At 37.0% G+C, this 24,162-nt stretch overlaps 3 protein-coding genes and 1 pseudogene across 3 annotated transcripts; 1 reads left to right on the forward strand and 3 right to left on the reverse strand.

The window, feature by feature from the left end:
• Positions 1-4,150: 4,150 nt before the first annotated feature.
• On the reverse strand, positions 4,151-5,686 carry LOC117621681 (zinc finger MYM-type protein 1-like). The gene has a single exon (XM_034352241.1). It carries the CDS (start codon positions 5,684-5,686, stop codon positions 4,151-4,153), a length of 1,536 nt encoding a protein of 511 aa, XP_034208132.1.
• A 3,157-nt stretch (positions 5,687-8,843) lies between these two features.
• Positions 8,844-12,430, forward strand: LOC117621212 (annotated as a pseudogene).
• A 687-nt stretch (positions 12,431-13,117) lies between these two features.
• LOC117621211 (NAC transcription factor 29-like) lies at positions 13,118-14,644 on the reverse strand. The gene has a single exon (XM_034351558.1). The coding sequence runs from the start codon at positions 14,565-14,567 to the stop codon at positions 13,239-13,241; it is 1,329 nt and encodes a 442-aa protein (XP_034207449.1). The 5' UTR covers positions 14,568-14,644; the 3' UTR covers positions 13,118-13,238.
• Positions 14,645-15,447: 803 nt separating this feature from the next.
• On the reverse strand, positions 15,448-19,304 carry LOC117621682. Its single transcript, XM_034352242.1, has 3 exons — positions 16,888-19,304; positions 15,877-16,826; positions 15,448-15,809 (listed from the first exon to the last, which is right to left on the reverse strand). The coding sequence occupies exons 1-3, from the start codon at positions 19,302-19,304 to the stop codon at positions 15,448-15,450; spliced, it is 3,729 nt and encodes a 1,242-aa protein (XP_034208133.1).
• Positions 19,305-24,162: the final 4,858 nt, after the last annotated feature.

Consider the following 24,162-nt stretch of genomic DNA (forward strand, 5'->3'; position numbering starts at 1 on the left):
ATTGACTCAAACAACGTGTTGTTGCACCTCCTACAAGGACAACGGATTCGAGTTGCACCCGGGTTGTGTCTACGTGCAAACTCAATAAAATCCTCGATTCCATCCAAGTATTCGTCTGCGCATCTATTCGGGTTATGTATCCACCTTCTGCTCATAATTCCTGAAACCACAATCACGACACAACAGTCACAACAACTTCATACGAAGTTATAATGTCACCTTATGCCTCCGGTAAGGGCCCTATCCCATTCGGGAATGCATAGTCCTGTCACGTAACCTACGGCTACATGAGATTAGATTTCGGCGTGGATTAATTTCGGCAGCATCTCGACACAGTTCTTGAAGTGGGCATAGGTATAAATACCTACGTACCACCCAAAGAACGTACCGAGATGACACCGAAATCTCCACAATCGAAACCTAATCCTGTAGCCAAAGATTATGTGACAACACTATGCATTACCAAACTGTCCAAATAATGGGACAATTCAAGAATTAATTGGACCGCAGTCATGCCTTACGCATCCATGCACGAAATCCAACTAATCTCGAACGGGAAACTTCGTGTTACTAAACATAAAAATAAAAGTACGAAGTTAATTTCAATTAACTTCGTACATCACAACACATTGTGCTACGTCACGCACAATTTCACAACATTATAAACATATAACTTCACAAAAAAAAGTACAAACATAACAAACAAACTTTTACAATAACATACCTTCTCAATCGTTCTCCACCAACCACTAATCACAAATATCCCTAATGAGAACAAAATTAATAGCATTAGTAAGAATTTACATTAATACATTTAAACTCACGACAAAAAATACATACCTAATAAACATATAGAATTCACAGCAGAGCAGCAGCAGGGAGGGAGAGTGAGAGAGAGGCAGAATGCATTATGCAATGCATTCTGCCTCTGCAATGGCAGATACAAATATGGAGAAGAAGGACTTTGCGAGACGAACAAGAAAAATTCGTCGCGCGAAACGCCGTCGCGAAAACCTACTTTTCCGTCGCACAAAACAACATTTCCGTCGCGCAATCACGTGTCGACATCTACTTTTTTGCGCGACGAACAAATTTATTCGTCGCACAAAAATTCCGTCGCGCGAATACAAACTGGCGTCGCGCAAAGTTCATGCTTCGTCGCGCCAATTAAAATATTTCGTCGCGCAAGGTTGCACCGCTATTACACTTTACGCGACGACGTACTTCCGTCGCGCAAAAACCCACCTCCATATTGGCGCCAAAATTAAGTTTCCCTCGTTTTCTTACGCGACGGTTGATTTTTTCGTCGCCCTAAGTTGTCTTTTGCGACGAAAACACTCGTCGCGCAAAATTTTTTTACCGCCATAAGAGGCGGCAAATTTCGGTCCATCTTTGCGCGACGAATAAGTTGAAATGTCGCGCAATATACTCATGCGCGACGCTCTCTGTCGTCGCGCAAGAGTTTGGCGCCATTTTGCATAGCGAGTGCATCTTTGCGCGACGCAATTTATTTACGTCGCGCATAGTCTCTATCCGCGACGAAATTATTTGTCGCGCTAGTTTTCTGTTCTTTGCGCAACTGAATTTATTTTGCGTCGCAAAAGTGTTCTTTGCGCGACGAAATTTTATTCGTCGCGCAAACTTCCGTCGCGCAAATAGTAAATCGTAGTAGTGACTATTACCCCCATCGTCGTCACCACCACCACCACCACCACCACCCTTACCCCAACCTCCACCACCACTACCACCCCCACTATCATTCCCACCATCACTACCACCATCGCCACTGGCAGCATCATTACCATCATTGCCACTGCAACTGCCACCATTTCCACCACCTCACTCCCACTACCATCCCCACCTCCAACACCACTACCTCCCCCACAAACCACCGCCGCCATCACTACCATCGCCATCGTCACACCGTCATCACTATAAAGTCCATTAAAATCAATAATAAAATTTTAATAAACTCAGTTAAAATCTATATGTGAATTCAGCCAAAATCTATGTGGAGATTGTAGAATTCAGTCAAACTCAATTAAATTCAATTAAACTCTGTCAACTCTTTATAACTCTTTTTAAAATAATTTAAAATCTAAATTGAATACACCCTCCTACATCACTCTTAAAATTGTAGGATTAATAAGGACTTATTGGGAACCAGTTAAAGAAGACGGTTAACATCTGTGAAATTAAAGAGTTTTTTTTTCATAGTAAGACTTCCTAATAACATTATGGCAAACATTCTCCAGTGACTTGAGCTAGCCGAAAAGTTGAAACGATATGAATAGAATCATTCTCAAAAATAACTTTTCTATAACCCCTTTCAACCGCCATAATTCCCCAAATCTAGTTCAATGACATCGATGACAAAAACTAGCCGCTAACCAACATCACTCTCCTAAAGAGACTAAGAACACCCCACAAACTCAACTAAGTTTCTAGAATCGTGAGAGAAAAAACACAAAAAACTCATAGATTTTATGGACTTTATTGAACAAACTAAACTAAAACAAAAAGGCTAAAACAACATCGACAAAAGGAAAAATAATCGCTGGTAATCTTCCTTTGGGACATGACATAGAAAGTTTCACTTAGTTACACCAGAGCCTCAACGCACCAATAAGCAGTGGATCTACCATGATCAAGCCGCAACGCCTCAAAAAGCAGCTTCGCAAGATGAGGCACAACCAAAGTTAGCCCAAATATGAGATAATAGATATGTCAAAAGAAGAGTAGATCAACGTAGGTCCGCTAAAAGTCAAAAAACACTGAAGATCCGACGTGATCCGGGATAAAACCCGCCGAATATGAAACTTTCTCTCTTTTTATTTCTCTCCCTATTAGCAGCTAGTGGAATTCCATTTATAATAATCTAGATTTATTAGATTCATAGAATTTTAATCACTTGATGGGCTTAAGACTACTCGAGGGTAGTTTGAGCATAGCTCTATTATGTATTCTAAAATATTGATGATAATAATAAAAGCTGCTAGGTCTTTAATGATTAATTTTTCAAAATTCCATGTGAAAATGAAGAATTTATCAGAAATTTGGTGGATATGTATCAAATTAAAAGCATTCTACAAGCACAACCCTTGCAAGACTAGAAAACAAAGCATAGAAAGAGGTAACCTTTTCTCCCACGGCTAATTGTTCCAAAGGTCAATAGTATCACATATATTGAACATTGCTAGCTGCCATATAGCAGGAGAGGGTTCTCACCATCCACTTACACTTGGTAGCTAGAGATCAGTTTTTATAACCAATTTTGGTAAGCTAGTATATAATGGCACCTCTCAACAAAATGTATTGTTGCTTTTTTGGGTCCCTTTCCAGAGAATATATATTTCGTGAAACATATAGCTAGTATATAATGAAAAGTAATAAGAATGTGTTTGAGCCGTTAGGAAATTCCTAGGGTCCTATCAAACTAAATTTGGGAATTTAATAGAATGTTGCTATTTCCACTCATCTGTCCTATTTTTCCACGCACTTTATCTTCAAAATTTTAAAAATAAATAAATTATCTCTTTGCAAAATGACTTTTAAGAACAAATTTAAAACTCTCTGTATTTATTAATATAAGCTTGACACATCTTTAAATTTCAGTCTAAGGGTTAGGAAAAAAGGACACATCACCACTTTTACTTGAGGAAAATAAAACAAAGGGAACCCAATGTCCCGCTTCTTCCTTCCGGACTAGAATTTAGAATCTTTAGTTTTTTCTACTCGGCTAATTTGTTTTCAAATCAGACTTAATATATTCCTTCTTCCAAAAACAGTAGAACCTTCAACCATATCTAGGCGTCAGAAATCAGACCAAAAAAAAAAAAAAAAGGCGTCAGAAAAAGACAAAAAGGAATTTCCTGATTGAGAGAAATAATTGGAAATAAGATAAAATTAATAGTTTATTTTGAATATCAGAGAGAGAGAGAGAAGCAAAGGAACCATTCATGATTAGCAGCGGAGCCAAGAATTTTTCAACGGAGGTGCAATTTTTAAAAGCTAAGAGCTCAAAACCCAAACAACAACAACAACAACAACAACAACAACAACAACAAAAAAAAGACAACTAAACATCCTTATAATTTAAACAATACTAATGTTATTCATAATTAATTAAAATAATAACATTACAATTAACCTACAATTGTTGCCGACGAGGTTTCATATCATGAAAACGTCGCATTATATTTGCATTACTAATACAAGAAAAAACATCTTTCTCAATGTAAACAACCAAGCTATCACTCAACCATTGATTCCCCATTTTGTTACGCAATGGTGTTTTCACAATATTCATAGCTGAAAAAGCTCTCTCAACCGAAGCAGTTGCAACGGGTAAAACTAAAGCCAATGTAAGAAGTAAATACACATAGTTGTATATTCTACTCCTTCCTGTATTCACCAATTTTTCTGCCAGATCAGTAATTCCGTTCAATGATGAAAACTCTGTGATGCTCTGCATATCAACAATATAAAGCCCAAGTTGATCTTCAAGCTTCATGAGATCTCGGTCATTAAATTCTTGAGGGTAAAATTTAGCAAAACGAAGTATTTTCTGTTTGTCAAAAGCTGCAAAATTATAAGCCGGACTCAAACATGCCATACAAAGAAGCAATTCAGTATTTACCTCAGTGAAGCGATTATTCAATTCCACTAGTTGCTTATCAATGATAGTAAGAAATAAGTCCACACAATAATAATGGCGGTTTGTGATTTTATGAGCTTTACGTCTTGATCTCCCTTGTGGTACAAATAAATCATCCATGTTAGGAACGTCAATATCATTTTTACCACAAAATATTGATACTTCCTTGAGCAAATCATCAAAGTCATCATCCCTCACGGATTGTAGCTTTTGCTTACATCTTTGGACCAACATCATCGCATTCACAATATCTTGATCTTTCTTTTGTAATGCCTTTGATAAATCATTTGTGATTCCCAATATAAATCTCATCAAATATAAGTGAAACACAAAGTCAAAAGTTTGTATTTCTTTCAACAACCTATTTGCTTCACCTAAATTATCTTGGTTGACATCATCAACAATCCATTCAAGCACCTTCACCACGGGATGAAACATAATATTAATACTAAGTAAAGTATCATAATGTGAGTTCCAACGTGTATCACAAGGACGTTTGAGAGTAGTCTCTTGATTTAACCCTCGCCCCGTTTCAAGATCATCAATTTCAAGAGTTTCCATAATATCTTTTTGTTGTTGCTCTCTAAGTGCATCACGACGCTTACACGATGCTCCAATAATATTAACGACACTACTAGCCGTTGTGAAGAAAGTAGCAATGTTTTCATTTCCCTTTGCCACGGCTACAAGAGCTAGTTGTAGTTGATGTGCAAAACAATGGACATAATATGCTTGAGGATATTCTCTCAAAATCTGTGTTTTAAGACCATTGAGCTCACCTCTCATATTACTAGCACCATCATACCCCTGTCCTCGTAGCCTGGACATGCTCAAATTTGTTGAAGAAATCAACTGCTCAATTGCCTCTTTCAATTTGCTACTAGTCATATCAGAGACATATTGGACACCCACAAACCTTTCAATTACTTGCCCTTTTTTGTTCACAAAACGCAACACCACTGCCATTTGCTTTCTTATTGAAACATCACGTGATTCATCTACCAATATAGAAAAGAATGCATCGTCCATATCACTAATAATTGCATCAATGGTTTCAGCGGCACAAGAATTGATAAGATCTTTTTGAATTGTAGGAGCAATATATTTGAGATTCCTTGGAGCATTTTCAAACACAACGGCACAAACTTTCTCATCATGATCGGCAAGAAATTGCAAAAGCTCCACATAATTACCCTTATTGCTAGATGTTTCGCTTTCATCATATCCACGAAAAGAAAGACCTTGTCGCAATAAATATCTAGTGAACTACTCGGATTATTTGAAGGAGGATTTATACTCTTTCTCTGAAAGTACCGTTCCATTACTCAAGAAGAAGAAAAAACATAGGATTCTTGTGATGTATACACAATTGAATAAATTGATCCTTTATATAGAGAATTCCAATCCCAATTAAATAAGGAATTCCCAAAATCCAATTGAAAAAAGGTAACTCTCACTTAAAACCCAATTAAGTAAGGAATTATAAAAAATGGAAACCTAATTAAATAAAGAATTCCCAAAACCCAATTGAGTAAAGATAACTCGCACTTAAAACCCAATTAAGTAAGGAATTATAAAAAATGGAAACTCAATTAAGTAAGGAATAATATAAATTAAAAAGCCCAATAGAATGGCCCAGCAGCACAGCAGTTTCCTTATATTTTTACTTTTTCTTTTCAAAACCCAGGTCCAAAACGACGTCGTTTTGGCCAGGTTTAAAAACAAAAACAAAAAAACACATCAACGCCTCTTTTAAAGCCTAGTCCAAAACGACATCGTTTTGGCCAGGCTGTGTTTTAAAAAAAAAAAAAAACAAGCACGCAGCGATAGAATTGTCCCAGCCCAGGTGGTTTGGGCATTTCGTCGAACGGGTTCTGTGCATCTCATTTATGAAGCAGATGTGCAATTCCAGCTGTTGTAATGGACTTCTCCGACGACTGGAGGTGCAGGTGCACCTCCTTGAGCCTGCACAGGTCCACCACTGTTCATGATCATGGGAATCAAAATACAATGAGTACAATGGGTTCTATTTGGGCTTTGAGGGTTTATATTTTTTAAGGAAGAGAGGTTTGCGTCGCGGAGGGAGGGAGAGACTTAAGTGGGGATGGGCTAATTGAAGAATTTTTTAATTGTAATGGAAAATAGGAAAATACAATTAATGTTTATAAAAAAAAATTACTAATGATTAGCAAAGAGAATTTACTAAAATTAATAATTAAAGGGTATTTTAGGAATAATGGTGGGTGGAAAGATAAGTTTGTGTTCTTTCAAATTTACATGGTAGATAGGAAGATAAGGTGAGTGAAAAAATAGGATAAGGGGGTGGAAATAACAGCACACATTTAATAACACCAAATTCACTTTTGTTTTCCTTTCTGTTGAAATTAGTTTTCATAATAGATATATACATATATATATATATAATACAGAAATTAGTTTTCATAATAGATATATACATATATATAATCGAATCACGGCATTTGGTTGAGGATGATATTGATGTTTTAATAAAGGTTGATGATATATGGCATCACCATACAGTAAAATATGTACAAGAGACAAAAGAAAACATACCAAAAGTTTACCTTATTGATTTTAAAACAAGATTAACATTACATGTAATCTTTTGGCAAATTAATAACATCACATTAGAATGTGATCACGTCATGTTACGATCACATACAATAATTTCTCGAACATTACCTCGTCCTCTTAGTTTTATACATGTATTAGTCATTTTCACTTGTATTTTCTATTAGAAAATCTTTGTGTCGTTGAATCATCTTCCTCTTCCAATTTGAAAATCAAGTCGTGGTTTTCTATGAAAATATGGTAGAGCTTGCCAAAACTTACATCATTCCAACCCTATACATCTCCATGTATGATCTGTCAAAATGAGGCATATCGTTTTACACGGCAAGGTCCTCTTGTAGTATCGAGAATGATGGCATAAATCAAGGTTCAATTTAATAATTTGCTTAACCGCTCTCGAATTATTAATTGATTGAATTAATAACCCCAAAACTACAAGAAAACACAAGTACAATCATTCTTAATTTCCCAATTCTTGATTCAAATCAACACAAATCTTTGGCTTTTCAATGGAATTTGGACTCATGATCTCCTTTCATCCAACGAACGGCTATATTTCAACTCAATCTCACAATGACTTTTAGACTCTATGAGAACAAAAATCCACATGAAGAAATGAGATAAAAGGGTGTATTGGAACATTTTTATAAAGTTCTATGTTAAGCATATATTAAGCATGTCATATTTAGAAACTAATTAAAATAAGGGAGTTTCACTATTATAACCAGTATAGGGACTCAAATTATTAAAAAAACTCTGCATGAAATGGACTTTGGAAACACTCCCAAAACCCATTTACAACATAACAAAGAGGCTTCGAACATCCTATAAATTACAAAACTGCCATTAATTTCTTAAAACAAGCCCAACCCTATAACCTCATAAGAAAAACTCAAAACACTCAATATGGCATCAAAGTAATTTAATAACCAAAACTAAACTCAACATGGCAAGTTGTCTTTTTTGAGTTTATTTTGAGTTTGTTTATAGAAATTAATAATGTAGGGTTTATTTATATCACTAGTGCTAAGAATGGGTATATAACTAAATACCTCTTCAAGGAGTTATTAGAAATAACAACAAATAAAAGATAAAGTTATACCTATTAACAGGGGTTCGAAACCCGTTGGAAGCATTTTGTAGCCAAAAATAAGCAGAATCTTGAGCAGGAATTAATCATACCCTTCAAATGTGAGGATACCTCGTGGTATTTATAAAATAAATAAATAAATAAAGATAGAGTTATACCCAACAGTAGTGAGGTTCGACCTACATGCTTTACATTGAAAACAACAATTCTTCATGTCATTAAATAAATTAAAAAAGTCAGAGAAAATAAAAAATAAATAAATAAATGGGACAAAAGTTTCCTCATTCACAGCAGGTAAGAAAATTAATAATCGCTTTCAAAAAGTACCTCTCTCTCTCTCTCTCTCTCTCTCGTCTTTCACAGGTAAGAAAATACATTTGATAATTGAATAATTAATAAAATGAATGGTTGATAGAGTCTGAATCAACAAATGCGTGACTCCCATTTCCCATTTAGCTAGATTTGTGAGAAAGAAAAAGAGCTAAGAAAACCCAAAAGGTAGAAACCTCTGTTTCTGTCCTTAATTATCATCATCCATGAGCTTAACTAGCTAGCTACCTAGCTAGAGCTAAAAGCTAGCTAGTTGTAGTAGTAGTATTGCACCAAATTTTCATTTCATATGTTTCTTGCTTCAACTTTTTTGTTCATGATCAAGACTTTTTTGTTCATGATCAAGCAGATAAAGAGTAACTCAAGTACTGGGTCTTTAAGTAATTAATTAGCTCCTTGATTGATCTCTTTGTGCTTGATTCAGCATGCAACTATGGCCTATGAAAACAAATCCATGTCTCTGGACTCTCCCCAAAGAAAATTGGGTTGGGGAAGATCGATGTCAAGCAGATCGAAAACACCACAAACCGTCAAGTCACCTTCTGTAAAAGGCGCAATGGGTTGCTCAAGAAGGCCTATGAACTCTCTCTACTCTGTGATGCAGAGGTTGCTCTCATAGTCTTCTCTTTATGAGTATGCCAACAATAACAGGTATTGCTTTTAAGTTCCTCTTAAAAGTTTTTTCTTTGCAAAATTTGTTGGTGGTTCAAGATTTTTGCTTCTGCAGTAGATTTTTGGGTGGATTTAAGCAGGAAAACATAATCATTGTAATGGTACTCAGTTGAGTTGAGATTGAGTTCTTTCTCTCTCTATCACCCTAACTTAATTATAAGATTCACTTGTCTTTCTTATCTTCTGTTTTTTTTTTCCCTGTGTTGTGTATGCTTTTAATGGGCATTCTTATTTATTTTTCTTTTCTGTTTATGATCATTTTCTTAGCTCTTGGTTTGGTGCAAACATAGATCTGGTCTAATAGATAAGAAAAGAAGCATATCATGGATGTAAATAGCCACAAGTAGTGGTTTTGGGAATGTATGCAGGCCTCTGAAATCAGCTCCTTACCTCCCTCCATTGTTAATTTTCTGTTTCCCCTCTCTCTCTCTCTCTCTCCTCTTTCTCTGCATGACTCTATGTCATCTATGAGGCTAAGAAGGCCTACAACACACAAGCTGTCATGCTCCCATTAGCCCAACCTCCAATCTCCTTGACACTTCGTCAGTTATAGACATCAGGAAAGTAAAAGTAGAATTCAATACATAAAATAAAAATGACAAGACCTTCTCTGAAAAAAAGCACATATTAGGGTTCCAATACACCCAGATGGGTTTTGCTTTAAATATCTTACAATCTCCCTTGTACACCCAAATCAGATCACAACCACTCATACCCAGAAGAGTTTTCCCCTAACCCCTCTAAAATTTCCCAAATATCACTTTCTTTTCGTGGAATATTCCACATAACCAAATTAGGGTTCATTAGGAACTACATTGGGTAATCAATTTGTCCAAAATCTTTTAGTGGGTAACCCTTAAATTTTAACCTTTCTGGTTTCCTACCTGGGTTTTATCACAAAGGTAAATTCTTTTATGAATTATTTTTCCAAATTATTGCTGTTGAAGTGAAAGAGAGTATATATGAGATCATAGCTCAAGCGGGTCATCATGAATATGTCACCGCTGGGCGTTGGAGAATGGGCTTTGCATTTGCTCAAGATCTTGCACATAGATATTTCATATATTTGTGCAAGTTTTTAGTGTGGGAGAGATATATGTGAGCAGAAACAATAAAATAGACGGCTTTTGATGTTCTCAGAGTTTCAGACAGAAAAGACCAAATTTTATATTAATATATTTACTCTCACTTGTTTAGAGTATAAATAAACCAGAATTTTAATTGTTTGTGAATTACTCGAGGTGGGTAATAAGGTAAACTTGAGGCCAATGTCCCTTGTGTAATGACTGGCAAGAGTTATGCCCTGTGATATTGGGGAGCTGCGCCATCGTGGCACAGGCAACCAATCACAAAGTCGAGGATTTTAAGGTATCAGAGGCATAGGATAAAGTGAAATCTTAGGTTGTGTTTTCATAATAATATATTCAATTTTATTTTCTGATTTTATTTTTTTGAGAGAATTTTATATATGAATATTTCTCTCTGTGTGTCTGTCTGTATGCATCTATCCATAATCCATTACTTTGGGAAGAAACTAGTGAGGTAAGTTTCTCTTTAGGAAGAAACTAGTGAGGTAAGCCTTGTTGTTGAAAGTTTGATGAAATAAGCCACAGAAATAGAAACAATCCTTTGCTAGGTAAGCCTTTTATTAGGTTCAAACTATCATAATGATTCAGAGAAATTACAAGGTCATATTTTAGAAAGTTTTCACTCCAAAACGAATTCTTTGTCTATTAAAGTTCATCTTAATACACTTCGCTTTTGAGTTTGAATGCATTATCTGAAAACTTTTCAGACTATTTCTGGAGATTATTTAAGTATTTGATATGTTTAAGCAATGCTACAGATGTAGCCCACTTAGAGGATTTGGTACATATTTAACTTGGTGTTCTTCCTTGAGCACTACTAGTCTCATGCATATTAATTGGTTGGACTAAATGTCTAATTAGGTGTATATGTATATCTATGTAGCAATATAGATGCCATTCTTTTGTGGTACCTAGTAGTGTTTGCATACCATACAGTGTTAAAGCAACAATTGAGAGGTACAAGAAGGCATGCGCAGAGTCTACAAATACCGGATCTGTTTCCGAAGCTAGTACTCAGGTATTATTTACCTTGATGATACTTGACAGAAAAGTTCATAAGTTTGGAATGATTTTAAAATTGAGATTACTTCTTTCTGGTCTCGGGATTTCATTATCATATATTTTCTCCTCTAAGGGTGTGAATATTGAACATCTTGATTAACAAAACCAATCCATGACTAAGACAAGTCTTGTTTTCCTTGTATATTTTTGGATCTCTTTAGTCCTCATCATCATAATCATTTCCAATATCAATCCTGGAATTTGGGTGAGCCATATAAATTGAGTTGTTCTGTTCATTCGTGTTACAACAAAAAATACCGGTAAAGCTAGAGCTTTTAGTTGAATGGCTTATATTAGTTGGTGGAATTGCTTTATATATAGGAGCCCTAATTTATACTATTATATATTACATATATAATTGGTAAAGCACTAATTAAGAATGAATTTTTAATGCATGCATCATAACTAGTAAAGCAGTGTTTACTGATTTTGAATATATTTTGAATAAGATGTTTTAGCCATTGATTTATGGATGTAAATCTCAGTACTACCAACAAGAAGCTGCGAAACTGCGCGCTTAGATAGGGAATTTGCAGAACTCAAGTAGGTAATCTTAAAGGGATCAAGTTCAACCCTAGTTACCAAAAGCTTTCCCATATCCTAGATTTTCAAATTGGCAGCCTTTTCTTTGACAGGCATATGATGGGCGAGTCATTGAGTTTTATGAATATGAAGGACCTGAAGAACCTCGAGAGTAAACTAAAGAAAGGAATCAGCAGAATCAGATCCAAGAAGGTATCTCTTGTATATTATTTATGATGGATTTTTGTGATCCAAGAAGTTAGCTCTTGTTTGCCGAAATTGAGTACATGCAGAAAAGGGTACCACTCTTTGACTCTTCCTCATTTATAACATTGCATTCTCTTACATGCATTACTATTTCTCATCATATTTGAAAAGTAGTTTGTTGAGTATCACTGCTCAATGAATGTTTACCAACTTATCAAGTAAACAATTTACTTACATGCATGGACTGGTTTGTTTGATCTATTGTAAATGTGGTTCATGATCATATGCATTTGGAGAACTGTAGGCCGGCATCAATTTGTCTTTATCAAATGAATGCATATATATAACATGTTAGAAGTGTTCTAGTATCACTTTTTTGCTGAATGGAAGTTTAATTTGGTCAAAAGTTGTCATGAAAACTGATTGAAGCTTAAATTTTCTGGTTAGGCTTTCTTAAATTATTCTTTCCATTTCTAACAAAAATATCTAGGAAAAAGAATTAAGGGTAGGCAAAAGACTAGAGCTTGGGAAATGAAATTCTAATTTATATCACTGCAGGAAGAATCTGAGTCAGAATTTCTGCTGTGGATAAAAGACTTGATCCTCCTAAAGAGGATATTAAGCTGATGAAATTAACAAGCATCATGCTTTGTTCAATTTCAAGCATACCTTTTGTGCAAACAAGTTTAATTACCATTTACAAATAGTTCAATGAATATTTCTCTCTCTGTCTGTCTGTATGTGTCTCTCCCTTTTCACAAGACAGAAAATTAAATTTGGCTGTGATTGGAAACCCCCTTTACATGATATGTTTTTCAGTAAAGTTAAACCAACATGCACATCAGAAGCATATATCCACTATTAATTGCAAACACAACATTTGGACTAAATGTCTAATTAGGTGTGTGTATATATATATATATATATATATATATATATATCCATGTAGCAAAAAACAGAGTTACATTGATCTCACAAATGTGGAAATTAACTGCTAAATCTACATGTTCACATCTCACTACCCCATTATTCCCATAACTGATGACTCTGTGGTGAAAGCTTGCACTTCATCATCATCATCATCAGGAAACTGGAACAAGTCCACCAGTTGATCAAAAGTAGCAGTGTTCAGGAAATCAAGCATATCTTCATTGTGAACCTGGAACTCTGACGCATTGACTTGAGCACTTTCAGTACCAACTCCAAGTTGAGCACCAGTTTGATTTTCTGATGACATCCCAAATTCAAGTGCAGACTCAGCGGTGAGTGATTGGGAGGATGGGTCATATGCAGGCCTATCTTCATCATTAACTGCAGACTGGTGGATGCTTTGTGATCCCGATGGTGTGGCTGTAGTAACATCATCATCATCAACCTGGATCAAGTGGTGGAGCCAACCATAATCAATCGAGAAGTCGACATTATCGGACTGGCTGTTTTCACTACCAAATTGACAGCCTGTTTCTTCTGTTGCCGCAGCTCCAATATTGTTGTCAGTGAGGCCTTGTTGAGTAGCATGAGTCTCATCAAATTCAATAATACATTCTGTCCTCTCTTGGTTATATGATCCGAACTCTGCTTGTTCCGTGAATGATTGTGCGCTGTCCACCAAAGGTGAGAAACCTCCCATTAGAACATCACCATCATCAACCATGGTTATTGGGTATGCAAAAGGGCAGTCTTGCGGAGATTGAGTCTCAGTGGGCCCTCCTCCAATAGCCTGAGACATGGGAGTGGGGTCTCCAATTAAATATTCGTCAAAGCTAGTCTCTTGTTGCCTCTGCTTCTTATTTTGAGATTGTAGAGATGGAATGCCATGAGTTTCTTTTGCAGCTGTCGACGTAAACTTTCTCTTCCTGATGTGGTTCTTTCGAATCCGGCAGACCACAAACCGATGAGTTGAGTTTGGTTTGGGCTTCACCAATGAAGGACGAAGGCTGTACTCGTGCATGATCCAGCAACCGTTTTGATCCGATTTAGGGTTTTCATAATGTAACCTTTTCCACATACCTAAATCGTTCTTCTTATCCTTTGGATCAGGGACCATTTTTCCTGAGTTCTCAGCTTTCCATGACCCAGATCCTATGGTGCGAGCCATGCGGGTATTCTTGGCACTCGAGCTCTTCAATTTGGTGAAGAAATAAAGGTCGTCACCATCTTCTAATTTGTTTCCGCCAAATTGGTTCCATATATCCCACGGCTCTATTCGACCGTAAAGATCAAATTCCGGAATAACATTTTCATACTTAAACGATGAGCCACGAACCTTGTTAAGAAGATAATATCCCAACAATTCTTCATCACTTGGACGAAACTTGAAACCCATAGGAATATTATTAGGCGCCATAGAAACTAATTGATCAAACAAAGAGAAGAGAAACAGAAATTAAAAAAGTTTAGGGCTACAGAGATGAGAACCCTAAATCAAATGCCAAATCTCGATCAAACGAAGTGAAGTGTGGAATTTTGACTAGGGGGATGCGCATATATATAGCATGGGAAGGGAATGATGCTGAGTTGGCATTCTTCACGTGGCCCATATGATATCACTAAGCCCAGGTTCTGGTTTGTTACCGTTGCAAGAAACGAAATCAAATCTTGTTATTTGGAACTACTAATACTAAAACTGTCGTGTTCTTTCAAGGCTTTATCCATTTTTAAATTTTATTTATTTATTCCAGCTGTAATCACAGTGGCTTGAGAGTCTTTTATTAGATTCCAGAATTAATTATCTTTTATGGCTTAAATTTATCTTGGTCTCTTGTTCTTTTTATATAGGTTAACTTGGAAACTATTTATTTATTTTTCACTAATGCGTTAGAAACTGAATAAATTATTCATTTTGTTACCTGGTGACACTTTTGTCCTTGATTCTTTGGTTTTAATAAATTATTCATTTACCTTAAAAGAAAATAAGTCGCGTTATTGATGGTAAATTATTCATGATATTTTTGTTTTTCAAATTATGCAATTTAATTTTTACTAGTACTTCATTAAATGTTCTCTTTGATAATTGAAAAAAACTTGATCCATTTCCTTAGTTAAAGATGTTTTATTACCATCATAGAATTAATTTTTTTGAATTTTCACCTTTTTTTTAATCATAGAAAAACTTTCGGTTTTTTGTTTTGTTTTTTGTAAACACGAATTTCCTTAAATTAATATAAATGACTAAAACTTTTTTTTTTTTTGGGGTAAAATAGGGGGCAAAGCCCAGAACAAAAAGATTACACATAAACAAATCTAGGTCTCAAGAGACCATTCTTATCAGCATCTAAAATAGGCTGCATCAGATCAGGGGGAGAAGAGAGCTCATGGTAACCCAACTCCTTATGATGATCCATCTTAGCTAGAAAATCAGCAGCAAAATTGGTCTCCCTATAGACATGGAGAATGCTGCAATTCCACTGGCTTTTCAAAAGCTCTCTGCACTTGGTAAGCAACACAGACATAGGATGAGAGTCCACCCATTCTCCATTAATCATATCAACAACGAGGGCAGAATCAGAATTAATAGTTATCTGGCGCAAACCCATCTGCCAAGCAAGATTAAGACCATAATATAAAGCCCAAGCTTCAGCCACCAAGACTTCACCATGACCAAGATTAGCAGAAAAATCCTGCTATCCAGCTACCCTCAGAATTCCTAATTATACCTCCTGCAGCAATGCACCTAGAGGCACTCACTCTAGAACCATCAATATTAAGCTTAGAGAAGCCACAAGGAGGAGGCTGCCAAGCAAGGAACATCTGAGTTTGAGAGGTAGCCTTCTTTAAAAGATTATTAGCCTTATCCCATTCCAGAAGATACTCAACAATACTCTGCTTAGGACGACAAGGCATTTGGAACTGAGGCTCAAAGATAGAACAACACCTCCATTTCCAAATGAACCAGCAAGCAACATCAAAAACACTACACCACTTCAAATTCCTTAAATGCCCAGCATTATAACACAAATTTTCCTTCAACCAACTATCAAAATCAGAGGAAAAGAAATTGAGCAATCCTTCAGGTAAATAGAAGGATCTCCAAAGCGCAATAACACGAGGACAGGAAATAAAGAGATGCTGCAAAGACTCCTCATGATAATGACAGAGAGGACAGGAAGGGTCTCTAGATAGATGCCTTCTAACTCTCTGCACATTAGTTAAGATCTTTTTTTGAGTGAGAAGCCAAGTGAACATTTTAACACGAGGAGGGATCTTCAAATTCCAAATGAAATTCCAAGGAGAACCAGGGACATCATTAAACCTAGCAGATAACTCATAAGCAGTCTTGACAGAAAAAACTCCATTTGAAGTGGGACCCCAAATACAAGTATCAGGTAAATTCCCTTCAATATCAACATGAATACTAACAATCCGCATAACGGCTTCAGGAAGAAGAACCTGCAGGAGCTTATTAATATTCCAACCAGTCCTAGAAAAATAATTAGACACAGTTTCAGATTTGTCCAACTGATCAGATAAGGGAAACTTAGTATCTATCAACGGAACATCACCAATCCATGTATCAGTCCAGAATTTGACTCTAGTGCCATCTCCCACTCTCCACTTCAGCCCATTATTCAAGATGGCAGCTCCATAGATTAACCCTTTCCAAGAGCTGGAAGCCAAAGTACAATTATCATCATAAGCATCGAAACAGCAGCTACCCTTTTAAGTACTTTTTCCTGAGCATCGCAGCCCAAAGACCTGAGTCCCCAGCCACAATTCTCCAACTAGCTTTAGATAGCATAGCTTGATTCATAAGAGCAGCTTTTTTAATACCCAAACCTCCTAAACGTTTAGGCAAACAAACTGTATCCCATTTAACTAAATGAGTTTTATGATGGTTCTCACTACTTCCCCAAAGAAAACTTTTAGAAGACTTGTCAAGATCTTCACAAAGAGCTTGAGGAAGCTTAGCCGTCTGCATAGTATATAGTGGAATAGAAGAAACAACAGACTGGATTAAAGTTATTCTACCAACCATAGAAAGCAACTGACTTTTCCAAGCAGAAAGTTTAGCCTGAACTTTAACCAGAACCCCCTTATACGTAGCCTTGGTAACCCTCCCTTGGACAAGGGGAACTCCTAGATAATTCCCCATATCAGTGGATCTGGTGACACCACAAGTTTGCTCAATTTGATCAACAAGATCAGGCTTAGTATTAGCAGATATGTACAACAAAGATTTCTCAAAGTTCACTTGCTGCCCAGAGAGCTCACAAAACTCCTCAAGAGAATTTTTCATAACCATAGCTTGCTGAATAGAAGCCTCACCAAAAAGAATCAAGTCATCTGCAAAGAATAGATGCGAGATTAAAGGACCAGACCTCGCTGCCCTAACAGCTTTCCACTCCTTCTTTAACACCCTAGCAGCAATGATGTGACTAAGCTTTTCCATACATAAAACAAAAAGGTAAGGGGAAAGAGGGTCACCCTGTCTAACACCTCTTTGAGGTTTGAAACTCTCAGTAAGCTCCCCATTCATGATTACTCTGTAGGAGACATTCTTGACACAACTCATTATAAGTTGAAGAGAAGTTTCCCCAATACCAATTTCTTCAAGCGTTTGCTCAATAAAAGACCATCTCAATTTGTCATAAGCCTTAGAGAGGTCAATTTTCCAAGCTATATACCCGGTTTTACCTCTTGCTCTATAGAATCTATGCAAAACCTCTTGGGCAATGAAAATATTATCTGAAATTTGCCGTCCAGGAACAAAGCTAACTTGATTAGGGCTAACAAGCTTACACATAAGAGGTCTGAGCCTTCCAACAATGATCTTAGAAACAACTTTGTATAAAGTGTTACAAAGACTAATTGGCCGGAACTGCAGCATACTCTGAGGATTAGTGATTTTAGGAACCAAAGTAACAAGAGTACTGTTCAGATACTCTGGAACGGAACCACTAGAGAAACACTTAAACACCAAAACTTCAATGTCTTTCCTACAAAGAGACCAACAATTATGGAAAAAGATAGCAGAATATCCATCGGAACCAGGGGCCTTGTAGGGACCAATAGCAAAGAGAGCATCCTGCACCTCCTTTTCAGTCACCTCCTTACTGACAGCAGCCAAATCAGCCTCAGGAATATGAGGAAAAAGAGAAGGCAAAGGACTACGAATGATATCAACAACATCATCCAAAAAAAGCCCATGAAAATACTCAATAGCAAGCGTTTTCAAACCTTCTTTACTAGAGATCCAATCCCCATTAATATCTTTAAGCCTTTCAATCCTATTCCTTCTCCTTCTGACAAGGGTCGTAATGTGAAAGAACTTGGTATTTCCATCCCCACCCTGCAGCCACGAAACTCGAGATTTTTGTTTCCAAAACACATCCTCCTGATCCAATAAATCCTCAAACTCCTGCTGCAGATGCTTCTCAAGATTGCTCAAAAAAGGGGAAAAACCCTTACAAAGAGACCTTTGAATACCTTGAAGCCTAGCAAGAATTCTCTTTTTCTTTTGAAAAATTTGACCAAAGACTTGAGTATTCCACTCCCGAAGTAGGGGAATCAAATTATCCAATTTATTAGAAACTGAACCTTCCAAATTCTTCCACTCCGCTTTGATGAACTTAGGAAATAAGCAATGTTTAAGCCACATTGCCTCAAATCTAAAAGGTTTAAGCTCAGAAGAAGGAATCTTATCAGAAATAAGGCTAATCAAAAGAGGACTATGATCATAACATCTTCTAGGCAGATGCCTCATGAAAGCTTCAGGAAATAAAACCCTCCACTCCTTGTTACAAATAGCCCTATCCAATCTCTTCATCACAAAATCACCACCAACTCTCTTATTAACCCAAGTAAACTTGGGTCCCAAAAAACCCAAGTCGATAAGCCCATGCTGATCAAACCAGTCCTTGAACCCTCTACTTTTACCAGATAATTTTCCAAGTTTTTCATCCTCAAACAAGATATCATTAAAATCCCCACAGACAACCCAAGGAAGATTCCAAGAAGCAGCAATAATAGATAAGTTTTGCCAAAGATAAGATCTCTTAGACGGGCAAGGGTGCCCATACACGGCAGTAAAAATCCAAGAAGTACCTCCAGCAGTCTCAACACAAACAGAAACAGCTTGATCCATACAGTGAATGACTCTCAAGTTGAATTTAGCATCATCCCACAGCAGCCAAATACACCAGAGAAACCTACAGCATCAGAAATTTCAGCTTTAGGGAAGCCAAGTTGAGAAATGACTTTCTGAACTTTACTGGAGCTAATTCTAGGCTCCAAAATAACCAACATATCCAACTTATGTCTATACTTAAGATCCTGCATAGCAAGCAAAGATCTCTTACTACCTGCCCCTCTAATATTCCAACAACCAATCATAATGATGGAAGGAAAAAAGAGACGGTCAAAAAAGACCTAATCAGAATTGGCAGACAAAGGCCCCAAACCCTGGAGACCTTGAGCCTTGCCATCCTCTGCACAACAAGCAGACACATCAGCGATAAGAGCTTTACCAACTTTAAAATCCAGCTGCACACTCTCAGAGTCCCTCAAGTCCTGAATTTCCATATCCTGATCATCATCTCTAGAAACCCTAGAAATAATATTTGGAGCTCGAGTCATAGTAGTGGAAGAAAAGTCATTTCTACGAGCAACAACCTCCCCAGTTTCCAAACCTTCATTATCAAAGCTAGTCACAGGCCTCCTAAGATTACACAAAGCTTGGTCCAGCTCAGACACAGAAGTTATAGTGGAATCATGCGGAGAATTCTTCGAGCGAGGCCTCAAAACAATAGCAGGCCAGAAGAAGATTTATTTGAAATATCAGACAAAACTTTTCTCGGCCTACCAACCTTTTTCTTGCCCTTATTAGGAGGAATTAGATCATTCCCACCACCATCATCTTTACTTTGAATAGCCTTCCCATTAATTGACAGAAGATTCTCCAAAGTCCCGAAAACATGCTCTTGCTCACTATCAAAACAATCATTCTCCAAGATATTAAATCTAGAACCAGAAGCATCATAGATCCCAGCCTCAGAAATAACCTTTTGACCAACTTCCTTTTTATCTTTCTGAAGCAAAGCATTGCTGGAATGAAACACCTTCTCCTGCCTCATTTGGACAATCTCAGGGCTAGCACCTTTTCCTTTATCTTCACTAGCAGCAGTCCCATTTTTAAAATTCTTCTTCCAAGCTTTTCTAGTCGGCACAACATTCCAGATACCAAAACCTGCCTTATCCCCAGTGGGATCAATTGGGCCTCTTTGATTATCATCAAGCCTCATCTTACGTAACTTCTCCACTTGATGAGAATGCATCTCATCTTGAGTATCCTCAGTCATATCCATATCACCCTTATGGACAGGGTTAGCAAAAGGACAATACTCTTTACTATGCCCAACTCTGCAGCAATTGAAACAAATCACAGGTAGATTTTCATATTACACTCTCACAGGCCTACCTTCAACAACCAGGTAAGGGACGAGAGGCTTATTCAAATCAATTTCAACACAGACCCTTGCAAACTTACCTCTCATATGACCTACAGTATGAACATCCACCTTATACGATGAGCCAATCAAATCCCCAATACACTTTATAGTCTCCAAATTGAAAAATTCAACTCCCATACCAGACAAACGTACCCAAACAGTAATACGGGAGACATGCTCCTCAGCTGCACAAAAATTAGGTCTCCATTTTTGAACAGCAACATATTGTCATGCAACAACCCAAGGACCCCCAGTTAACACATACAACAAGTCCTCCTCAAGAACAAACGAACAATGAAGAACCCATTGTCTAAATCAACCAATTGCATTGGTCCCTTAAGTCTCCAACGCTGCTTCAACCGAGCAAGGACAAAATTATAGGTATGAGTCTTCCCTACAAATTGGATAATCACAGAACTTTTCCAAGGTCTATAGATCTTATTCTTAACATTTTCAGAAAACCGAATCGAAGGACCATAAGGAGAATCCTTAACATCATAATCACCAGATTAAATAAAAAACCCATCCTTTTCCATACCTTCAGTATATTCAAAACAAGAAGAGCTTAGTAACTTAGCTTTGAAATTGACTTCTGGCATGGGAAGGATTTGATCAGACCGATTCATGCCATCATCATCGCTCCTTGAAGGCGCAAAATCCTCTGAACGAAATCGTTTGGATGAACCATCCTTCATGATTGCAGGACTCTCCGTAGGCCGGTGAGCCAAAAACTTGAAGCTAGGATACGCAGACGCCTTCAAGCCGATCGGATCTGAAAGAGTTGGGCAAGAGAATGCAGAAGGAAAGGGAGCGCGTGGAGTGCGTTCAGAAGCACTCATAGATCTCATTACAATTTATGACTAAAACTTTTACGTGTTGGGTGATGGGTCTGAAATATGTTTATTTCCTTATAGGGGTTTAGAGCGCAAGTAAGCAAAGGTTTCTGTTTTGTCGTCGTCAAGAAACAAAGACATAGAAAGAGTTAATGGCAAGTTCAGAGTGCTGAGATTGCCGAAGCTAATGCTACATATGGACATTGCCTTTCACAGTTGAACCCACGGCTCTTGGAACAGACAGCAATGGATGTTAATCTAGCAACGCATCCCTTGTTTTTATATATGTCACATTTGCCACAATGGTTGCTTACTTTCTCCACATTTTTCATTCTTTATCACTCAACTACTGACTTTTCCAAAGTCATTTTCAGCCACGAGCTGTCTTTTAATTCTAGATTTCTCTAGTTAAAATACAATATATAATTGGTAGGATGTTTCTAGTGATTTTAACTTGTCAACTTCTCTCAATTTTTTTAGATTATTCTATATTATTCAAGACATAAGTGTGCATTAATTTTAACACTCCTCCTTAATGCACATTTGTATTACTCTGAGCATGCTTTGTAGTAGTTCGAATTTTGGTCTTGAAAGTGCCTTAGTGAAGATGTCTGCCTTGCAATACTTGAGCTCAACTTCTTTATTTGTTGAGACTTCTCGTAAGAAGTGATGCTTGATCGCGATGGGGAGGAAGGGCCTCAATGAAATATGTAAAGACTAAAAACTAGGGCAAGCAATCTAAATCACCATACATGGGAAAAGGTAAAACAAATATTATTTATTTTCTTTCCAACATACAAGCTAACTTTGATAATGAGTGAGAATTGGGGAGAAGATATGGAAGGGAAAAAATAGTGTAGGAATGTTGTATGGATGAAAACAGTGAAAGGAGTATGTGGTGGGGTACATGTTACGTATGAGATAGAAACCCAATTGAACAAAATTGCATCTTAACATGAAAATCAAAAGAAGTTAACACAGAAATCATAAAACAGACCAAATATCTTAGTTTTAGAACCACCATATCAAACACAGAAATCAACAAAATACATCTGAAAGAGTTAGTAATCCCTCTATTTCTTTGATATGAACAACAGTGCAGAGTAAGTAATCCCTCTCAAAGAATTACCCTTTCCCTAATCACCACTTGAAATGGAAAATATCAACAATGACCATCCAACCTTAACCGCAATACCAAAGCACCATCAATTGCTTAACTGCTGCATAAATATCATTAACACGAAAAAGCTTACGTATCCTATATAAATTCATATATGTTCTAGACAGCATCCAAGCATGCATGATTAACCATATAAAAATTGATGTATATTTATGAAAAAACTCTTCACTAGAGATACTCAATCTTAAAAACTTGAGGAAGGTGTGTAAACTCACCGGTTATTGGATTGCCCGCACAATAACAGGGCCATTGATGAATGGTTTGGAACGGATAACAGGGCCATCAACTTATCTCCGTGTGCAAGTGTGTAATAGAGATATTCCTGATGGGTTTTCCTCGTTAGTGGAGGAGAGAAAAAGAAGGAAAATAAATATTAAAATAAAATAAAAGAAAGGATGGGAAAATTTGAAGAAAACGAACGGAAGAGAAAATGAGAAAAACTCTCTCTCATGCAAGGCCACCAATTTGTTAGGAACGTTGGCTATAAAAGCAGCTACCTTCTTTCAGTTTAAATCATCCTTTAGAAAACCAAAACATAAAGAGTTTTCAAAGATAAGAAAACCTCACTTGTGTGAGAGAGAAAATCCTCTTGAGAGAAAAACCAAGAGAGAGTTTAGCCACCGGTGTTTGGTGAGATTATTTTTGTATTTCCATTATTTTTCTTAGTTGAAGATAAAATGTTAATTTTGTCCATTTTATTTACACAAGGCTGGGAGAAGTCAGATCCTGAGAGTGCCATATTTATTTATTGGCTCTTTGATTTTTCGCAATCTTTCCCAACAAGTGGTATCAGAGCTTCGGCTCAAAAATTATATTCTTGTGTAATTTAAGATGGAGGAGTCATCGTCATCATCATCAGCAACAATGTTAAAATTGACTGCATCCAATTACTCCATTTGGAATCCAAGAATGGAGGACATCCTTTACTGCAAGGATTTGTATGAGCCCCTTCAATTGCTGGGACAAAAACCAGCAGGGAAGTCAGACGATGCGTGGAGCATTCTGAATAGAAAAGTTGTCGGACAAATCCGACAATGGGTGGATCAAAGTGTGTTCCACCATGTGTCACAAGAGACGGATGCATACAAATTATGGACAAAATTGTCGTCCATGTACGAGCGGAAGACCGCTCAAAATAAAGCATCGGTTATCCGACGGTTGGTAAACCTTAAGTACAGAGATGGTCGAAGTGTTACCGAGCATCTCAGTGACTTCCAAGGTTTGATCAACCTGTTGACGAATATGAAGATGGTGCTTGATGATGAGTTACAAGCACTGGTGTTACTCAGCTCTTTGCCTGATAGCTGGGATACACTAGTAGTATCCTTAAGCAATTCAGCTCCTCAAGGCGTTCTTACATTGGACATAGTTAAAGATAGCATGTTCAATGAAGAAGCAAGGAGGAAAGAACAAGGTGTAGTAGCCGAGTCAGAAGCCCTCGTCTCAAAGTATCGTGGAAGAACTAACAATAGAAAATTCCAC

This window comes from Prunus dulcis, chromosome 3, assembly GCF_902201215.1.
Source record: "Prunus dulcis chromosome 3, ALMONDv2, whole genome shotgun sequence".
Taxonomy (NCBI): domain Eukaryota; kingdom Viridiplantae; phylum Streptophyta; class Magnoliopsida; order Rosales; family Rosaceae; genus Prunus; species Prunus dulcis.

Excerpts from the sequence above, each read along its gene's own strand:
- LOC117621681 (XM_034352241.1), bottom strand. The coding sequence starts at position 5,686 with ATGGACGATGCATTCTTTTCTATATTGGTAGATGAATCACGTGATGTT.
- LOC117621211 (XM_034351558.1), bottom strand. The coding sequence starts at position 14,567 with ATGGCGCCTAATAATATTCCTATGGGTTTCAAGTTTCGTCCAAGTGAT.
- LOC117621682 (XM_034352242.1), bottom strand. The coding sequence starts at position 19,304 with ATGGATCAAGCTGTTTCTGTTTGTGTTGAGACTGCTGGAGGTACTTCT. Across the intron at positions 16,827-16,887 it reads GCTGCGATGCTCAGGAAAAA|CTCTTGGAAAGGGTTAATCT; the intron begins GTACTTAAAAGG and ends TTTGGCTTCCAG. Across the intron at positions 15,810-15,876 it reads TAGGTGCATTGCTGCAGGAG|TCTTGGTGGCTGAAGCTTGG; the intron begins GTATAATTAGGA and ends GTCATGGTGAAG.